At 37.9% G+C, this 16,429-nt stretch overlaps 1 protein-coding gene across 8 annotated transcripts in view; it reads left to right on the top strand.

The window, feature by feature from the left end:
* UBR5 (ubiquitin protein ligase E3 component n-recognin 5) overlaps nucleotides 1-11,447 on the top strand; it is an 86,571-nt gene extending 75,124 nt beyond the window's left edge. For all 8 annotated transcript variants that reach the window (XM_059864960.1, XM_059864942.1, XM_059864915.1 and 5 more), the window contains 15 exons: nucleotides 133-353; nucleotides 999-1,119; nucleotides 1,223-1,321; nucleotides 1,589-1,832; nucleotides 2,415-2,526; nucleotides 3,067-3,211; nucleotides 3,501-3,631; nucleotides 4,520-4,580; nucleotides 4,866-5,041; nucleotides 5,416-5,500; nucleotides 6,401-6,556; nucleotides 6,946-7,059; nucleotides 8,391-8,535; nucleotides 9,096-9,181; nucleotides 10,291-11,447. In XM_059864960.1, coding sequence (XP_059720943.1) covers nucleotides 133-353; nucleotides 999-1,119; nucleotides 1,223-1,321; nucleotides 1,589-1,832; nucleotides 2,415-2,526; nucleotides 3,067-3,211; nucleotides 3,501-3,631; nucleotides 4,520-4,580; nucleotides 4,866-5,041; nucleotides 5,416-5,500; nucleotides 6,401-6,556; nucleotides 6,946-7,059; nucleotides 8,391-8,535; nucleotides 9,096-9,181; nucleotides 10,291-10,503 — 2,109 coding nt within the window. In that variant the 3' untranslated portion in view covers nucleotides 10,504-11,447. The remainder of the gene's footprint in view (nucleotides 1-132; nucleotides 354-998; nucleotides 1,120-1,222; nucleotides 1,322-1,588; nucleotides 1,833-2,414; nucleotides 2,527-3,066; nucleotides 3,212-3,500; nucleotides 3,632-4,519; nucleotides 4,581-4,865; nucleotides 5,042-5,415; nucleotides 5,501-6,400; nucleotides 6,557-6,945; nucleotides 7,060-8,390; nucleotides 8,536-9,095; nucleotides 9,182-10,290) is intronic.
* Nucleotides 11,448-16,429: the final 4,982 nt, after the last annotated feature.

Below are 16,429 nucleotides of genomic sequence, written 5' to 3'. Positions count from 1 at the left end.
GGTCACTGTGTTTTAACAGGTCAATTACAGTGTTCACTTTTGTATGTTTAAAATATACACCTATGAATATATGTGCCACAAAAGCCTTCTCATCTGCTTTGAAAGTGCAGCTAAATTTTACTTCTCCTTTAGGTTCTTCCAACTAAAATGTCTTATGCAGCCAACTTAAAAAATGTTATGAGCATGCAAAATCGGCAGAAGAAGGAAGGGGAAGAACAAAATGTGCCTACAGAAGAATCTGAGAGTTCAAAACCAGGGCCTTCAGCTCACGATCTTGCAGCACAACTGAAAAGCAGCTTGTTGGCAGAGATAGGATTGACAGAAAGTGAAGGGCCACCCCTCACATCTTTCAGGTAGCTGAGTTAAAAATTACATTTTGAAATATTACTGCTCTGCTAAATGGCTTATTTGGACTCTGGAAAGTCTTCTTGAAATTAAAATGGGTAGCTTAATTTAGTTTGCATTTGTAGTTTCTGATTAGTAACTTCTAAATTGAATAGTTGAACAGTCTTCAAAGAGGTCTGTGCAAACTGTAGACAAATTCCTTTACTCCCTGACTTCCTGCTGCAACCCTGTCATGTCCTGGGTAGCCAGGCTGAGCTGCCCAGGAATTGGAATCCACAGCTTGCTGTCTGTGTCTGGTGGTGCTGCCCACACTTAATGCAGTTACGGACTGACCCACCCTCCCTTCAAATTACAGCTACTTTAAAAGAAATTAGGGTCTTGGTTGATGGGAGACCAGTAACAGTGCATTCCACATAGCACCAAAAGTTACATGCTTTTGGAGTGATTACCCTTTGGAAACAAGACTTGTGTTTCTGCTGAAACTAAGCAGCTTCATGTGCTTTTGTGCACAGACTTTAGCGCACTGTGTCGTTATTTATCAGGAATAAAAAACTTAGTTGAATGCAGAGGGTAAGAAAAAGCTGAAGTACACAAAATGTGTCTGAAATTTAACTTGATTCCACATATCTGTCATTTTTTTTTCTTTCTGTCAGGCCCCAGTGTAGCTTCATGGGCATGGTTATTTCACATGACATGTTGCTGGGACGTTGGCGCCTTTCTTTGGAGTTGTTTGGTAGAGTATTCATGGAAGATGTTGGAGCAGAGCCTGGATCGGTATGTATTTCTCAGTGTAAGGACAGTTCCTCTTACAACTAAACTGACTCTCTCTAATTATTCTGATTTTTGGGTTTGTGCTTGTTTTTTAAATTATTTTTAGATCTTGACTGAATTAGGTGGCTTTGAAGTAAAGGAATCGAAATTCCGCAGGGAGATGGAAAAACTTAGAAACCAGCAATCAAGGGATTTAACACTGGAGGTAAAAATTGTTACTTTATCTTCAAATAAACTTTCATTAAAAGTTGAATTATTACAGTAACTTGATAGGAAAAGTATTTCAGAGTCTGCAAGCAGGTGTCTTAAATCGTACTTTGTCAGTTATGTTGCAATTACTCTGTTGTTTTTCCCAGTCTGATTTGTTATTTTTTGAATCTGTGCAGCAGTGTCCAGAAATCTGTTGTGAAGCTGAAAGTCTCTTAGAATGATAGCTGGTAAAGAAAGAAATTTTTTTTGTATTTTTTACTAGGTTGATCGAGACAGAGATCTTCTGATTCAGCAGACCATGAGGCAGCTGAACAATCATTTTGGTCGCAGGTGTGCTACCACGCCGATGGCTGTACACAGAGTGAAAGTTACTTTTAAGGATGAGCCTGGAGAAGGCAGCGGTGTAGCACGAAGCTTTTATACTGCTATTGCACAGGCTTTTCTGTCAAATGAGAAACTGCCAAATTTAGATTGCATTCAGAATGCCAACAAGGGTACCCATACAAGTAAGTGATGCACAGCAGTTAATCTACAGAAAATACTAATAAAAACCTTGGGTGCTTTATTTATATAGAAATACTTGGCCTTGTGCCAGAGACATCTCTTGTTAGCTCAGCCCAGAATCCATAAAAATTATGCATTAGTTCTCTGGAGCAAGGAAATGGCTTTCCCCCACCCCGCTTTCAGAAGCAGCAACTTTTGTTTTTCTTGCAACAGGAGTCTTCTTTTAGATGTGCTCAGATGTTTTGAGTGTCCTTTTCTCCAGCAGGGAATAATTGTCAAGATTTTAGCTACTAAGAGCTTATATGTTTTATTATGGCTGCTCTATCTGACTTGCCACAAATACATTTTAATGTTTTTTGAAAGTATATGTAAACTCTTAAAGTATTTTATCATTTTTAAGTTGGTACAAACACTTCAGGTCTTTTCTTAAGTTTGGCTGAACCCAGTCACTGCTTCAAGTGAAGTGGTTCTGTCTCATTGATGTCTGTCAAACTCTTCCAAACTTTAGTCTTCCTTACACTGAAACTTAGGTAGGAGAGAGAAATACAAAGATGTTTAAGTTTATGAGGTGTTTTGCCCTTCAGGTCTGATGCAGAGATTGCGAAATAGGGGAGAGAGAGATCGGGAAAGGGAGCGAGAGAGAGAAATGCGGAGAAGTAGTGGCTTGCGAACTGGTTCTCGGAGAGATAGGGATAGGTAAGTGATAATCTTTGTCTTGATGAAGATATTTTGTCAAATAGAGTAATTGCCTTGGATATTGTCAGGAAAGATACTTTTACTTCCTCCAGCTAAAGGAGTCTCTTTCAGGAGTGATTTGCAGGGTAATTTCTTGAAATTCGGTCTCTAGTTTTAATTTTTTAAAGAATTATTATGCTTACTCTTTATCATTAATAGGTTATGTCTCTACCACAGGCCATCAGTTTCTTCTGCTACAACAATATCAAAATAACAATAACAAAAACTTGTGTACTAGAATAAAATTGTGAGGTAGTCTAGAAACAACAGTGGCATTGGTGGCATGTCTGACTGCTGTATCCAAAACACAAGTAATACTAAAATCTCTGGTTTATTTTGATTCTCTCTTTCTGATTCATTCTCTCCAAGCAGCTATGAGCAACACTACTATTCCAGCAGTAAAGCTAATGCTAATATCAATCTGTGTGCAAATAATATTGTTCCCAGAGGTTTTTGAATTTTTCCTCTGAAATGAGTACAAACTGCTCTGATTATCTTAAGGGACTTCAGAAGACAGCTGTCCATTGACACACGGCCTTTTAGACCAGCATCAGAAGGAAATCCCAGCGATGACCCTGACCCTCTCCCAGCACACAGACAAGCCCTTGGAGAGCGGCTCTACCCTCGAGTGCAAGCAATGCAACCAGTAAGACTTCCCTAATACACTTAATAATTGTTCTTGTCATCTTGTCATGTAAAAATTTATCTCCTTATCCATAATCGAAATAATTGAAAAATAATTGATAGTATTCAAACATATAAGACTGATTTTATTTTTAATTTTGTTGAGATTTTGTTTCTCTAATTTGTTTTTTAGCTTAGGAGGTATTTTGTAATGCATTCTCTTTTAAAAATACCAAAACTTTAATAAGATTGTATTTGAAAATGAGAGAACTGGAGGAGAATAGTAAGACCTATCACTCCTCTATCCCCAGGCATTTGCAAGTAAAATCACGGGAATGTTGTTGGAATTGTCTCCTGCTCAGCTGCTTCTGTTACTAGCTAGTGAAGATTCCCTTAGAGCAAGAGTTGATGAAGCAATGGAACTCATTATTGCACATGGCAGGTAAAGTACCAAAAGTGAGAACTGATTTTGTAGCCAAAGCACTTGTACTGTTCACCATCTAACTCAAATACATGCACCTTATTTCTTGATAGTCTAGATATTTTTCTTTGGCCAAGTGACTTTTTGGCTTTGGTTTAATCTATTCTGACTGGTTTCAGAATATGACAGTTCCTTATTGAGAGCAGCCCTGCTGAGAAGGACTTGATGGCTGCTGGTGGATGAGAAACTGGACATGAGCTGGCCATGCAATGTGCCAGATGTGTTCTGGGTTGCATCACAAACAGCATGGCCAGCAGGTTGAGGGAGAGGATTCTGCCCCTCAGGCGAGACCCCATCTGCACTGCTGCATCCAGCTCAGGGGTCCCCAGCACAGGAAGGACATGGACCTGTTGGAGCAAGTCCTGAGGAGGTCACCAAGATGATCAGAAGAATGGAGTATCTGTCTTATGAAGAAAGGCTGAGAGAACTGGGGTTTTTCAGCATGGAAAAGAGAAAGCTTATGGGTGACCTAATTGTGACGTTCCAGTCCCTGAAGGGACACAACAAAAAGATGGCGAGGGACTTTATACAAGAGCATGTAATGACAATTCAAGGGGAATAGCTTCTAACTGAAAGAGAACAGGTTTAGATTAGATAACAAGAAGAAATTCTTTGTTTTGAGGATAGTAAAGCACTGCAACAGGTAACCCAGAGAAGCTGTAGATCCCTGGAGATGATCAAGGCCAGGCTGGGGCTCTGAGCAACTTGCTCTAGAGGAAAGTATCCCTGCCTATAGCAAGGGGGCTGGAACTAGATGATCTTCAAGGCTCCTTTCTAACCCAAACCATTCTCTCATTCTGTGAGTCTGTGATGGTGAAATTAAATCTGCCTTTTTCTTCCCTTCTCAAGGGAGAACGGTGCTGACAGTATATTGGATCTTGGATTGCTAGACTCTTCAGATAAAGTACAGGTAATGACCCATTGCACAAAATTTATGTAAGATTCAGTTTTATCAGTTGATTTTAAAACTGGAAGCAGTTGGAAGCTTTATCATGCAAGACAAAGTTCTGTTTAATAATTTTGTTTTGAAACGATTAACAGTAATTAGTCAAAAGTATAAAATGTCATCATTAGGAAATATCACAGGAATTCTTAACCAATGGAACCTGAATCTTTGGGTCCTGTAGCAAATAGCTTGATGTGTGTCAGTAACTAGAATTAAGTGTGTTAATTGCTGTTTTGACTTTCAAACCAGGAAAACAGAAAGCGCCATGGATCCAGCCGCAGTGTGGTGGATATGGAGTTAGACGATACAGACGATGGGGATGATAACGCACCGCTTTTCTACCAGCCTGGAAAACGAGGATTTTATACACCAAGACCTGGTAAAAACACAGAAGCAAGGCTGAATTGTTTCCGAAACATTGGCAGGTATTCTACCATTCACTTTTTAGTCTGAAAAAATGTAAAAGGCAATCGTACACAACACCTGGGAGAGTACCAATGATCCAAGCTGGAAAAAACTTTTTTTTTTTTTTAAAGTGGTCTCTATTTCTCACATTGAGCTTAAGTAGGGGGGAATTTGTGTATGTCAACTTAAGATTTCTTTTCCTGTTAAATTTTAATTATTTATCTTTCTTTTTTTCAATTATGTATACCCATGATTTTCATTTGTGACCAATACATTTGGATAGCTGGCTCCAGCTTAATTCTTAGAATATTAGAACTCCTAAATGTGAGTTTGCTGAAAGATATCTAGTGTAATTTCTGCTGTACCAAAACCAACTCCAAACATACTTTTTCAGAATCCTAGGATTGTGCTTGTTGCAGAATGAACTATGTCCCATCACGTTAAATAGACACGTAATCAAAGTTCTACTTGGCAGAAAGGTAAGTTGAAGATACAAATTTTAATTTCCTGTAATTACTTAAAACCTCATCCATAAAACTGGGCTTTTCCCCCTAACCACCTGTGTATTAACTAGCTGAGCAGGTACTGGAACTGTATGGAGGTCTTTAATTTGAGGACTGTTAATTTTTTCATTTCCTAGATTTTGAACAGAGTAGATGTACTAAAAGTCAGGTATTTGACTAAGATGTAATGATTTGTAATAGGTTAGCCTTCAACTCTCTTCACAAACTACATACTGTCTGTGCTATTTTCTTCCTGAGACTCAGAAATGATAGTGTTAGACAATACTTGTCAATAGCTTAGAGAAAAGCATTTTTCTGGATATTTGAGATAGCTCATGGAATTAATTTGTAATTAAAATTTTGTCTTAGGGGTAGGTATGATTTAATTCAGAGCAATAATTACTTAAACTTGACCAAAGCTGCTGCCCTGGCTCAGTAAAAGCTAATCATGTACTGCACTTTTGATGCATTAGTCAATGGCATTGTAAGTTCTGTCTGATTCAGCAAACTTAAACCAAGGTTTGTTACTACTGGTCTTTTCATAAATTCACTTTTGATCACATAATCAGTTACCCAACATAGTATAATCTTTAATGAAAAAGAGTTAATGGGAGAAATGGCCTTTAAATACCTCCTGGTGTCTTCCAAGAGTGATTGACTTCTAAATATTCTCTTAAAGTTTTTCTTGTTGAATATGTATTCCTTCCAGTATTCCAACATACCTTCTAAAGCAGACTGAAAATAGGAGTTTAACTGCATTTATTTCTGTGTGTTTGTATCTTTTGTTGCTAGTGCATAGATCTGGCACAGGTCACAGAATTTTGAATATGTTCTTAAACACCTGTTATGTTTCCAACTTCTGTCCTTTTTTTATAGGTGAACTGGCACGACTTTGCTTTCTTCGATCCAGTTATGTATGAAAGCCTTCGGCAGCTGATCCTCGCGTCGCAGAGCACAGATGCTGATGCAGTGTTTGCAGCAATGGATTTAGCCTTTGCAATAGACCTGTGTAAGGAGGAGGGTGGAGGCCAGGTATGCATGGCTAAACTTGTGGCTCTGTAGTTTCAGAGTTTGACAGCTTATGCAGGGTGTAGTGTGCACATAATCTAGGCTCTTCTCAGATGGCAGAGAAAACATTTTGTTCTTCTTGGGTTCAGTGCAGTGTTCTTAGATATTGAAGCCTGGATTTTTTTTTGGAAATGATCTAGAGTCTATGATAGACCCTGGTAACCGTAGTCAATCCTAGGGAATCTTTAAAACTAACGTGTAGTAGTGAATTTTACTTGGGTTTGGAGGTATATTGAGCGATATATCGCTCTGCAGCATACTGTGGTGGTTGTAATAATCTCATTTCTTTTATATCCCTCATTTCTTTTATATCCCTTTTCTTCTTCCCCTTTTTCCTTATTTCTTTACCATAGGTTGAACTTATTTCCAATGGTGTAAATATACCAGTCACTCCTCAGAATGTATATGAGTATGTCCGGAAATATGCAGAGCACCGAATGTTGGTAGTAGCAGAGCAGCCTCTACATGTAAGTCTTTAGTGGAGTTTTTTTAAAAAGAAGAAGAAAAAAAAACCTGTCATTTTTCCATCAATTAATTATTCTCCTCATTTTGGTGTTGCTAATCAGGTTTCTTTAAAGTCTTGACAGCTTGATTAAAAGTAATTAATTTTTTTTGGTAATTTTATAGATGTATAAATTACTCACTCGGTCTTCACAGCAGTACTGTGAAGACTGAGTGAGTAATTTATTTTATAGAATGAAAGATAATTTATTTTATTGTGGGTCTCATTGGTTAAATATATATGCTTATTTCTTGAGCTCAAATTATTTCTTGAGCAGAAATCCTCTTGGAATTTTGGCTTTGTATTTGGCAGCTACTTTGTTCTTAAGAATTTATTACCTTTGATTTGTTTGCATCCTTGTTCTAAGGAAAAATCATTTTTAAAACCACTTATACTAGCCTGGCAAGAATCATAAAAATTGACTAGAAAACCATATTAAAAATTATTTACTTTTTAAAGCCCTTGTCAAATAACACAGATTAATATATTTTTGTAGACCGTTAATGAAGACCAGTTCGTCATGGTGCTACATCTAAATTTTGTTGCTTGTGCTCATTGTGGTTTCCTGCTGCACATGTGAGATAGGGGAGCAGGCCAGATTACCTCTGTGCAGCTGAGGTCCTAATTCTCACAGAAAGAACATGTTCCTGGAATTAAGATACTTGATCTCCATGTCTGCATATGTTACTAGTTTGGCTCTTGTTTATTTTTAGAGTTGAAAACCCTTACACTTGTATTAATTCTGAAATTTTCTAAAGCAAATTGATTCATAGTATTCCATTTTGAATATGAAATTTCCTATATTTTCAGGATATTACTTGTATAGGATATGTGTGTCTGTGTGTGTAATATTTTTGAAGCAGAGTTGGCATGTGTCTGAAGAAGCAAAGTAAAAGGAACATGCAAAATGTGGGGTTTTTTGGGTTTTTTTTTTGGTTTTGTTGGTTTTTTGATTTTTTTTTAATTTTTAAATTCTCATCAAATTCAGCACAGCTTAGCAAAATACCTGAACATTTTAGCATTAAAAGAGTTCATGTGCTTCTGCTCCTGGTGAAATACTAGCTCAAACCAGTACTGCTTTCTTTTGCTCTAGTAGGTAGGGTTTAAAAATTGATGCAGTTCTTTGTTTCAGAAGATTTGCATCTCAGATGATAAAGCTTTAAAAGAAAAGAACAGCTCAGAGAATAACAAATCTTGAGCTAAAGGGAATTACACATGAAACTTTTGAGTAATGTGTTTAAAGTCAATCTTAAAAGTTATAGGGTTACAATGTGCATTTTGTGGTTTTCACTTAAGGCAATGAGGAAGGGGCTCCTGGATGTACTTCCAAAGAATTCATTAGAAGATTTGACAGCAGAAGATTTCAGACTTTTGGTAAATGGCTGTGGCGAAGTAAATGTGCAAATGCTAATCAGCTTTACCTCTTTCAATGATGAATCAGGTATGAAATAACTTTGTCATAAATAGAGTTGCAGGTATAACTTAACACTGTTTTTTCTGTGTGGAGTAGTTAGTAGCATTAAACTTGAACTAGTAAGTCTGCCAGTGAGAGCTGTAATAAAATTATTACTTGGGATATTTTTTACATTCCTTAGAAAATATTTACCTTCAGTTAAATGAGGGTGGAGAAAGCATGTTTTCCTACTTGACTGTCACTGGATGTTAGATACATGGATTGTATTACTGGTAGTATATCTTGTGAAAATTCTCTAGAACTATAAATGTGATGGATGCAAGTTTCATACTTCTTTCATAATTTTTAAACTGCATTTAGTTGCAGTTGGGCTTTTTGGTAAGGAGGGAGGAGTGGGAGTGGTACTGAGTTATGTCAGTGTTGGCCTTGCATTCAAAGCTATTCATTTTGAAATTACTAGTCTCCAGTATCAGGACTTTATGAACGCAATTGTAGCTGAGATCCAGCTTGCAGCACACATAAAACACGTCTCTTAATGTTACTGTCCAGTGTAGCAGCTGAATTGTGCACCTTGTTATTTCACACAGGAGAAAATGCTGAGAAGCTTTTGCAATTCAAGCGTTGGTTTTGGTCCATAGTTGAGAAGATGAGTATGACGGAAAGACAAGATCTGGTAAGTTGTCCATTCCCATTGGAAACATGCAGGAAGAATTGGAATAAGTGGCATCAATACTGTTCTTAACTGTGTCTACCTGCAGAGACTTTGTGAAGAGTTAAGGTAGCAGAGCAGGCTAGTAGGGTTGGGTAAGGCTTGGTTCTGGAAACAACAGGTGTGAATCCCAGACCTTGTTGTAACTGAAAGTAAGCGTGGTGTGTTCTTGTCCCTGTTCTTCTCCCTTCATAGGTCTCTTACAGAAGCACAGTTTCACTCTGCACAGTTGCTCTTAAGATGAGTAACTGGTTATTCAGCTGTGTTGAGGGCTGGTAGGGTTTTGAGGTCACGTTCTCTTCATGCATCATCTACTCACCTTACTTCTGTGTATCCTGAGGGCAATGTGTATCCTTTCTGTAAGATGTCAGTTATGATACCATGTCCTTCTCAAGGCCCTTTAGGAGTGAAAAGCTGATGAGAAGCATGAAAGAATAAGATACTGTTTAGGGGATTTAATTTTTAAAAACTTGCCTGTAAATTTTATTCATTGTATGCCTCTTAAAACCGTTTTTTTTTTTTTAAATTTCCTACTCTGTGAGGTACTATCTCTCCCTTACAGTCTACTAAAAGGAAACAAAGAGTACTCTGAAAAGTGCAAACCCTAGAGCACGTTTTTCAAGGAGTGTCTATGCTTACCACCTTGGTGGTGACTCAGTATTTCACACTTGAGATAATAAACCAAATACTCTCTGTTGCTCCCTTTTGTTTGTACCAGTACCACATCCTATAGTCTCTGACTGGTTTGTGAGAAATTCCTGATTCAATTTGTATTGATGGGCAGTCACCACCTTCCCAGATGGGTTTTTGGACATGCTGTTTACTGAGGATTTGTTGATACAGGATAATGTTGAGTGCTGCTTTTATCAGTTTTATGAATGAGCAGCTGACGAAGGGAAGTGAAGGAAGCTACTACAGAAGAAAGTAGAATGACTGTGGAGTTTAGTTTGGCATATTGAAGAGAACATAGTATGATCAATCTTGCTGTAACTGTGCAGTTCTTTTTTAACCTATCCTTACACAATCTGTAGGCAGTATGAATCTTAATTTTAAACACTGTCTTCTTTTTTCAGGTTTACTTTTGGACCTCAAGTCCATCATTGCCTGCCAGTGAGGAGGGGTTCCAGCCTATGCCATCCATCACAATAAGGCCACCAGATGACCAACATCTTCCAACAGCAAACACTTGCATTTCTCGCCTTTATGTCCCACTCTATTCCTCTAAGCAGATTTTGAAACAAAAATTGTTACTCGCCATTAAGACCAAGAATTTTGGTTTTGTGTAGAGTATAAAAAGTGTGTATTGCTGTGTAATATTACTAGCTAAGTTTTGTAGATTTTTCCATTTGTCTATAAAAGTTTATGAAAGTTAATGCTGTCATACCCCTGGTGGTACTTCAAAGATTTAAATGCAAACATTCCTGTACTAAATTTGTAACATAAAGGCCTAAGGAGCACTAGCAATATGTGATTGCAACAGTTTGCTAGTCAATAACTCCTTTGCCTAACCCCAGCCAAAGATGACAGCAGAACAATATAATTTACACTGTGATTTATCTTTTTGCTGAGGGAAAATATGTAAAATGTTCTGAAAATTCACTGCTGCCTTTGTGGAAAGTGTTTCAGCAAAGGTTCTTGTATAGAGGGAGTAGGGAATTTCAAAATAAAAAATTAAGTATGTTCTGTGTTTTTAACTTTTTTTTATGGTGTTTAATTTGTGGTTGGCTGCAGTTGTGTATCATGTATATTGAACTTGTAAAAAGTTCCTGACAGCTCAAATCCCAGAGTTGGGATTGTTCACTTATGAAACCACTTCCATTGCAATTTTTGTTCTATTGCATTGAACTCTGGCACATCAGATACCATCACTAATATTTTGCATGTAATCTGTACCTCTAGTGGGGTTTTTTTTCCCTGTACATATTTGATGAGGCCAATGCACAGTATTTCATAGTTCACAATCAACATTTTTGTATCCTTGTTACAGTGAACAGACAGTCAGGAGATTGTTCCACTACCAGTTCTAACCTAACACTTGTACTACATTATCTAACTATGTAAACTCAGCCTGGGCACTTTCTGGTAACTGTAAAATGTTTATAAGATCATGATTATTGAAGATACATTTTTTGGAAAACTTTAATGTTCGTGAGCTGCTTAACTTCTTTTGTATCTAGCCTTTTTTTAAGTATCTTGTTACAGTTTTTTAATAAAGAAATTACAGACAAAATACCAAGTCATACTGAAGAAACAATAGTTTTTATTTATTAAGCCATTTATACTTTAGGTAACAGCATACACTAAACATAGTTGGTCATTAAAAATCTGAATTTTGTAGCTGAAAAATTGACATGCAGAAGACATTTAGCCCACATTTTACAGTTAGCAGAGAATCCTGAAAGAAATGGGCCAGGCACCCCTCCTTTTAACAGAATTGGTTTGAAGGAAAAGTGGCTTGTTCTGAAAAATCTCAAGGCAATTAGGTTAGAATAAAATTCTGCAAATTCATTGTAGTGAGTTCTACTGTATATTCACTTTTGAAGTGCTTGGTTAGTTTTGGGGAGGGCAGTCTTTGACCATGATCTAGGATTTCTTTTTCCTAAGGCTTGAGAGATTTTTGAGTTAGAAATTGATGGATGAAGAAAGGAGCTACTTTTTCTGTGTCAAAATAAATTTACAAAAGCTTATCAGACTGAAATAGTGAGGGATGAGAACTTTTGTGGTGGTGATGTTCTTCTTTCTTGCTTCTCCAACCCCATTATTCCACGTTAATGATTTTTTTTCCTCCCTTTTGTTGGGAAGAGCTGAAGTAATGTTCCATCCAAATCCTAGTAGAACTCGCCTTTGCCAGAGCTCCTCTGGGTTTTCCTTTCTGTCAGCTAGTTGTACGATGATCAAAAGTTACCTACATCTGATTTTTAAAAAAGCCTCTTCATTTATTTAGTTGCTAAAGGTATGGAGTACAGTTGATACCACAAATTCTGATCACCAGTTGCCAAATTGATGCTGAAAATCCTCTTTTCTAATTAAGGTGGATTGTTTCAGGCTAGCGTAGTTAAACTGCAGATAAATAAATAGATGTAAAATTATTTCTGCAGGTACTAATACTTCCTCTAAATTGATCATCCTAGAAAAGGATAGTTTCAATGTATGAGGATTGGAGCTAGATTTCCTGTTGTGACCTCCAGTGTATCTTAAGTTCAAAGCTGATTTTACTATGCTAACAAGAAAAAGCAGTACAGCCTCACAAATCTAGCTAGAGGCATTTTAGTATAGAGAAAATTTATAATGGTATGGCTGTTTTCTTATACTAAGGAGGGTAAGTTACAAAGGTACTAAGCAACATCTACCTTATGCCTGGCTATCAAACTGCTGTGATTATTTCCACTACCAAAACTGCCTCTAACTGAAATGTGCAAATTTAGTAGAAAGCAACAAAAGAAACTGTTTAGAATAGGCATCAAAACTCCAGTCTGTAAAATAAAGCTCCCTCCCTCACAAAGCTTTGTGAGGCTTGATGTACTAAGAATTATCCAAGGCCCTTGGATGAAAGGCCATATATACATGTAAAGTACTGTGTATATATATATGTATTGTGTGTATATGTATATAAGTGTATGTGTATGTATAACATATAAATATATGTTATATGTATATATATTTCTGTATATAGATTAAGCATTTTTTAAGTCCTGTAATGTATAGCTAGACAGAAGTTATGCAGATAGCACAGTAGCTCACCATATATACACACACAAGGCATTCTGGTAAGCAGAGAGGGAATTTAGAATGATATATGCTGTCGTCATTGACTTGAAATATGTATGTAGCTTTATAAATAGCTTTTTTTCCTCTGTATGGTATATTTAAACTATATCAAGATTTTAATAAGAAAAATGTTTATTAAAATCATACACCTCCTCTCCCTTTGACTTAAGCCCTTCTGTTAGTTCACTTAAAATATGGTAGAGAAACTACTTCAATTCTGTAATGTTTACTCTTTTTTAATAGTCTAAATCCTTAGCTGTTCACCATTGCTGAAAGAGGAGATAAAGATAGCTACTAATAAAACGTTATGACCAGCTACTAGAGTAGGTCCTAATCTGAATCTAGGGAAAACTCGATACTTTAGTGCTAATTTCTGTGACTAATTCTTGGCTTTGGTTTCTTTTACTTAGCTAGCTGTATCCAACACAAGGAAAATCACTTGCTCCAGCTTTGATAATTTTCCAGGAATGAAAAATTGTCATCAAGTGGTCTTTCCCACCTGTGTGGTTTGGAAGTGGTTTTTCTTTCCTGCAAGTGAGTAATTTGGTCTCTAGATAACAAGCAGTGATAAAGCTGGAAACTGGCAATCTTATGAATCCAAAACCATACCCTTGCACAGCAGCATTCAGGGAGAGAGGAAAGGAAATTTTCCTCAACTCTTAAACAGGGTTTATCCTTGTATGCAATTGTGCAAACTATACAGACCTGCTGGTTTTCAGAAGTTTACTTCAATGCATCTGAAGAGAGGTGTGTTGTGAGCAGGGCTGCACCTCTCCATGGTAGATGGAGTGCAGGTGGGGGAAGTTCCCCAGCCACTACCTACCACCTCCTGTGTGGTTGCCTCTCAGAGAGAGCTGGAATTCAGCACAGCTCCTGGCCACCCTTAACACCACGTGTAAGGTTGTTCACTAAGTTTGTGCTAACCTCCTCCTTTCTATGCTAACTGCTGTGCCCTAGCTCCCTCTTTATAGGGTCCCACAGCCTGTGGATCATGTCTCTGTGCATCTGTAAATACCATGCTCTTCGCTTCACTTGGATTTTTCTGGCTTCCTCTCTGTAAGGCAAACTGTGGATACCTCGTTCAGTAGCTCTGATTCCCTTCTACCTTTTTTCTGAACTCTTTGGTTTGCCTATTTAGTAACAGGTCTGCTAAAATCAAATAGAAAATTCTGCATGTCCAGATTAGCTAGATTTCAGCATGTGTGGCATTATCTTACTCTGAGGTAGAAGGTATATCCACACATTAAAATGTGTAGGTGAATGGGTCACGTGAAAGCTTCAGTGAGTGCCTGGAACTCACGGTGCTGGAAGTTTCCACATGATCGCCGTGGGGAGGACACGAACAGGCTTCACAACTGGAGTGTGGCCTCCATCACAGTGCAGTCACTGCCCATCAGGACTTCTGGCCTTATCAGAAGCTCTGATGGATCCTTTGCTAGTTGGAAATTGCTTTTGTGGCTTTCATTTGCATCTGTTTCAGATTTGCTGAACTGAGAAGCATGGAGGGCTTTTAATTTTTTATAAATTTTTAATGGATTTTTGTGAAGTTGTCTAAAAGGATGTCTTGCTTGAAACACAATCCTGTTAGAGAGTATTTTCCACAAACTACTTTATTCCAATTATCACCACAAAGTACTATTATAGTAATAGACTGTTTAGTATAACAAGAGGCAGTTGGTTGCTCCCAAGTGTTCCATGATTTTTCCATAATGGTGAAACTTCAGTATCCCTTTGTCCAGTGGCAGTGGCAGCTAACCAAATGAGTATGCTTGAACACTGTAGTCATGTTGGAAAATAGATTGTTGCCACAACCTATGGTAAGGTTTCTCTGCATGGAGACTGCAAGGAGACTTAAAGAAATTTTAGGCTTTAGACATACTGAAATTACTCACAAATTGATTTTCTGAGAGTGAACACTGCTAAGCTGAAAAGCAGATTTCACTTTATACATGAAAATTCTTCAATTTACCTGAAATGGCATTTTCATATACAAAATTGGAATTATAACCAATTTTAAAAGGCAGCTGAGTATTCCCCCAAAAAGTAACACTTTTTTAGGGGAGAGAAGAAAGAGGTAGGATGGTTGAAGCAGTGAAGACTACATTTGCCATAGCAGGACAGCTGTCATAGCAGTGAAGAATTAAGGGAGGAGTACAGCTTCTACCACCTGTCAGGGAGCTTGTTCTAAACAGGACGTTATAGGTACAGCTGAGTAATCTGAAATCTTGCAAAATTGTGCATAAGACTGTATATCATTTGTATGTGCTTGTCTGTATTTCAATGCTGTGTACATGATTTAAGTTGTATAAAACAAAGCTAACAGAAGTTGGCAGATTTTGTGGAGGCACAAGAACAGCCACGTGCTCTTTGGTTAATCCTTTCCAGTATTTTTCTTTTTTTGTGCATCTTTAGGCACCACGTAAGTAAAAGTAACGGCAGGTGTTTAAGAAGTTATCTCCAAATACTCAAACAATTTTCTATTGCTAATTATATTAATTTATGGTAGATCTTAATCCCTGTCAGGACAGGGCATTTCCTTATTTAGGGAACTCTGAAACAGTAGCCAGGACAATCAGATTTGGGAGCTAAGACAACTGGTAGACCAGTCAATGTCATTTAATACTAACAGTCTGCTGCTTGTTGGTTTTGGTTCCACAAACTCATGCCTCTCCCCCTTACACTGCCAGCAAACTCAGTATTGTACACACCAATAGAATTTGTCTGTAAATGGGTCAGTTGGGTTTGCTCTACATCAGTCAGAGTTCCTCTAATTGCTCTGGACAAAAAGCGGGAATCCCTTGTAGTCCATGCACTTGATATGAGTGGAGCTGTTGTTGGACATAAAGATTAAGCAGCTTGTATAGGTATCTCTGGGAAATAAACCTTCCAGGATGTCTCAGAAATAACAGTACTCAGGTAACAGCAGATACTGTTAATGTGAACCCGCCTTTTCTCATTTACTTTTTGTGTGTTCCTGCTGTGCTTCTAAGTCAGTTGCTCAGGCACGTGTTTCTGCTCCTCTGAAAACTCCATGGAAGAAAACCAGAACTGTTTTTGTGCTTAGTCACAGATCTCACCAAGGAACTTCTCTTATCCCCTGCCCTGGTGAGGCTTGGGCGTCTCTCACAAGGCATAAAAAAGCCGCAGGAAACAGATGCAGCCCGGAGGAGTCCGGCTGGCCTGACTCCCCCTTCCCGTACTTGGGGATGGAGACAGGGGAGGTCTCAGTCACTGTGGCAGCCAGGTGCCTTTAAAAAAAAATACCCAAAATTCTTAAGGGCACACGAATTCTTAAAGCAGCACGGAAAGTCACCTTTCTGGAAAGGGGATACCCGAATCTTTTAAAGCGCTCTCTGCTTGCAAGAAGGGAGAGAAACACGTATCAAGCGTACTGTCAGTGACGGGCCCTTGCCGAGCGCCTTCAGGCGCCGCGACTGTGTTTGT

This window comes from Haemorhous mexicanus, chromosome 1 (genome assembly GCF_027477595.1).
Source record: "Haemorhous mexicanus isolate bHaeMex1 chromosome 1, bHaeMex1.pri, whole genome shotgun sequence".
In the NCBI taxonomy this organism is placed as follows: Eukaryota; Metazoa; Chordata; class Aves; order Passeriformes; family Fringillidae; genus Haemorhous; species Haemorhous mexicanus.
The sequence above is the reverse complement of the archived record's forward strand: the minus strand, read 5'-3'. Positions and strand labels throughout refer to the sequence as shown.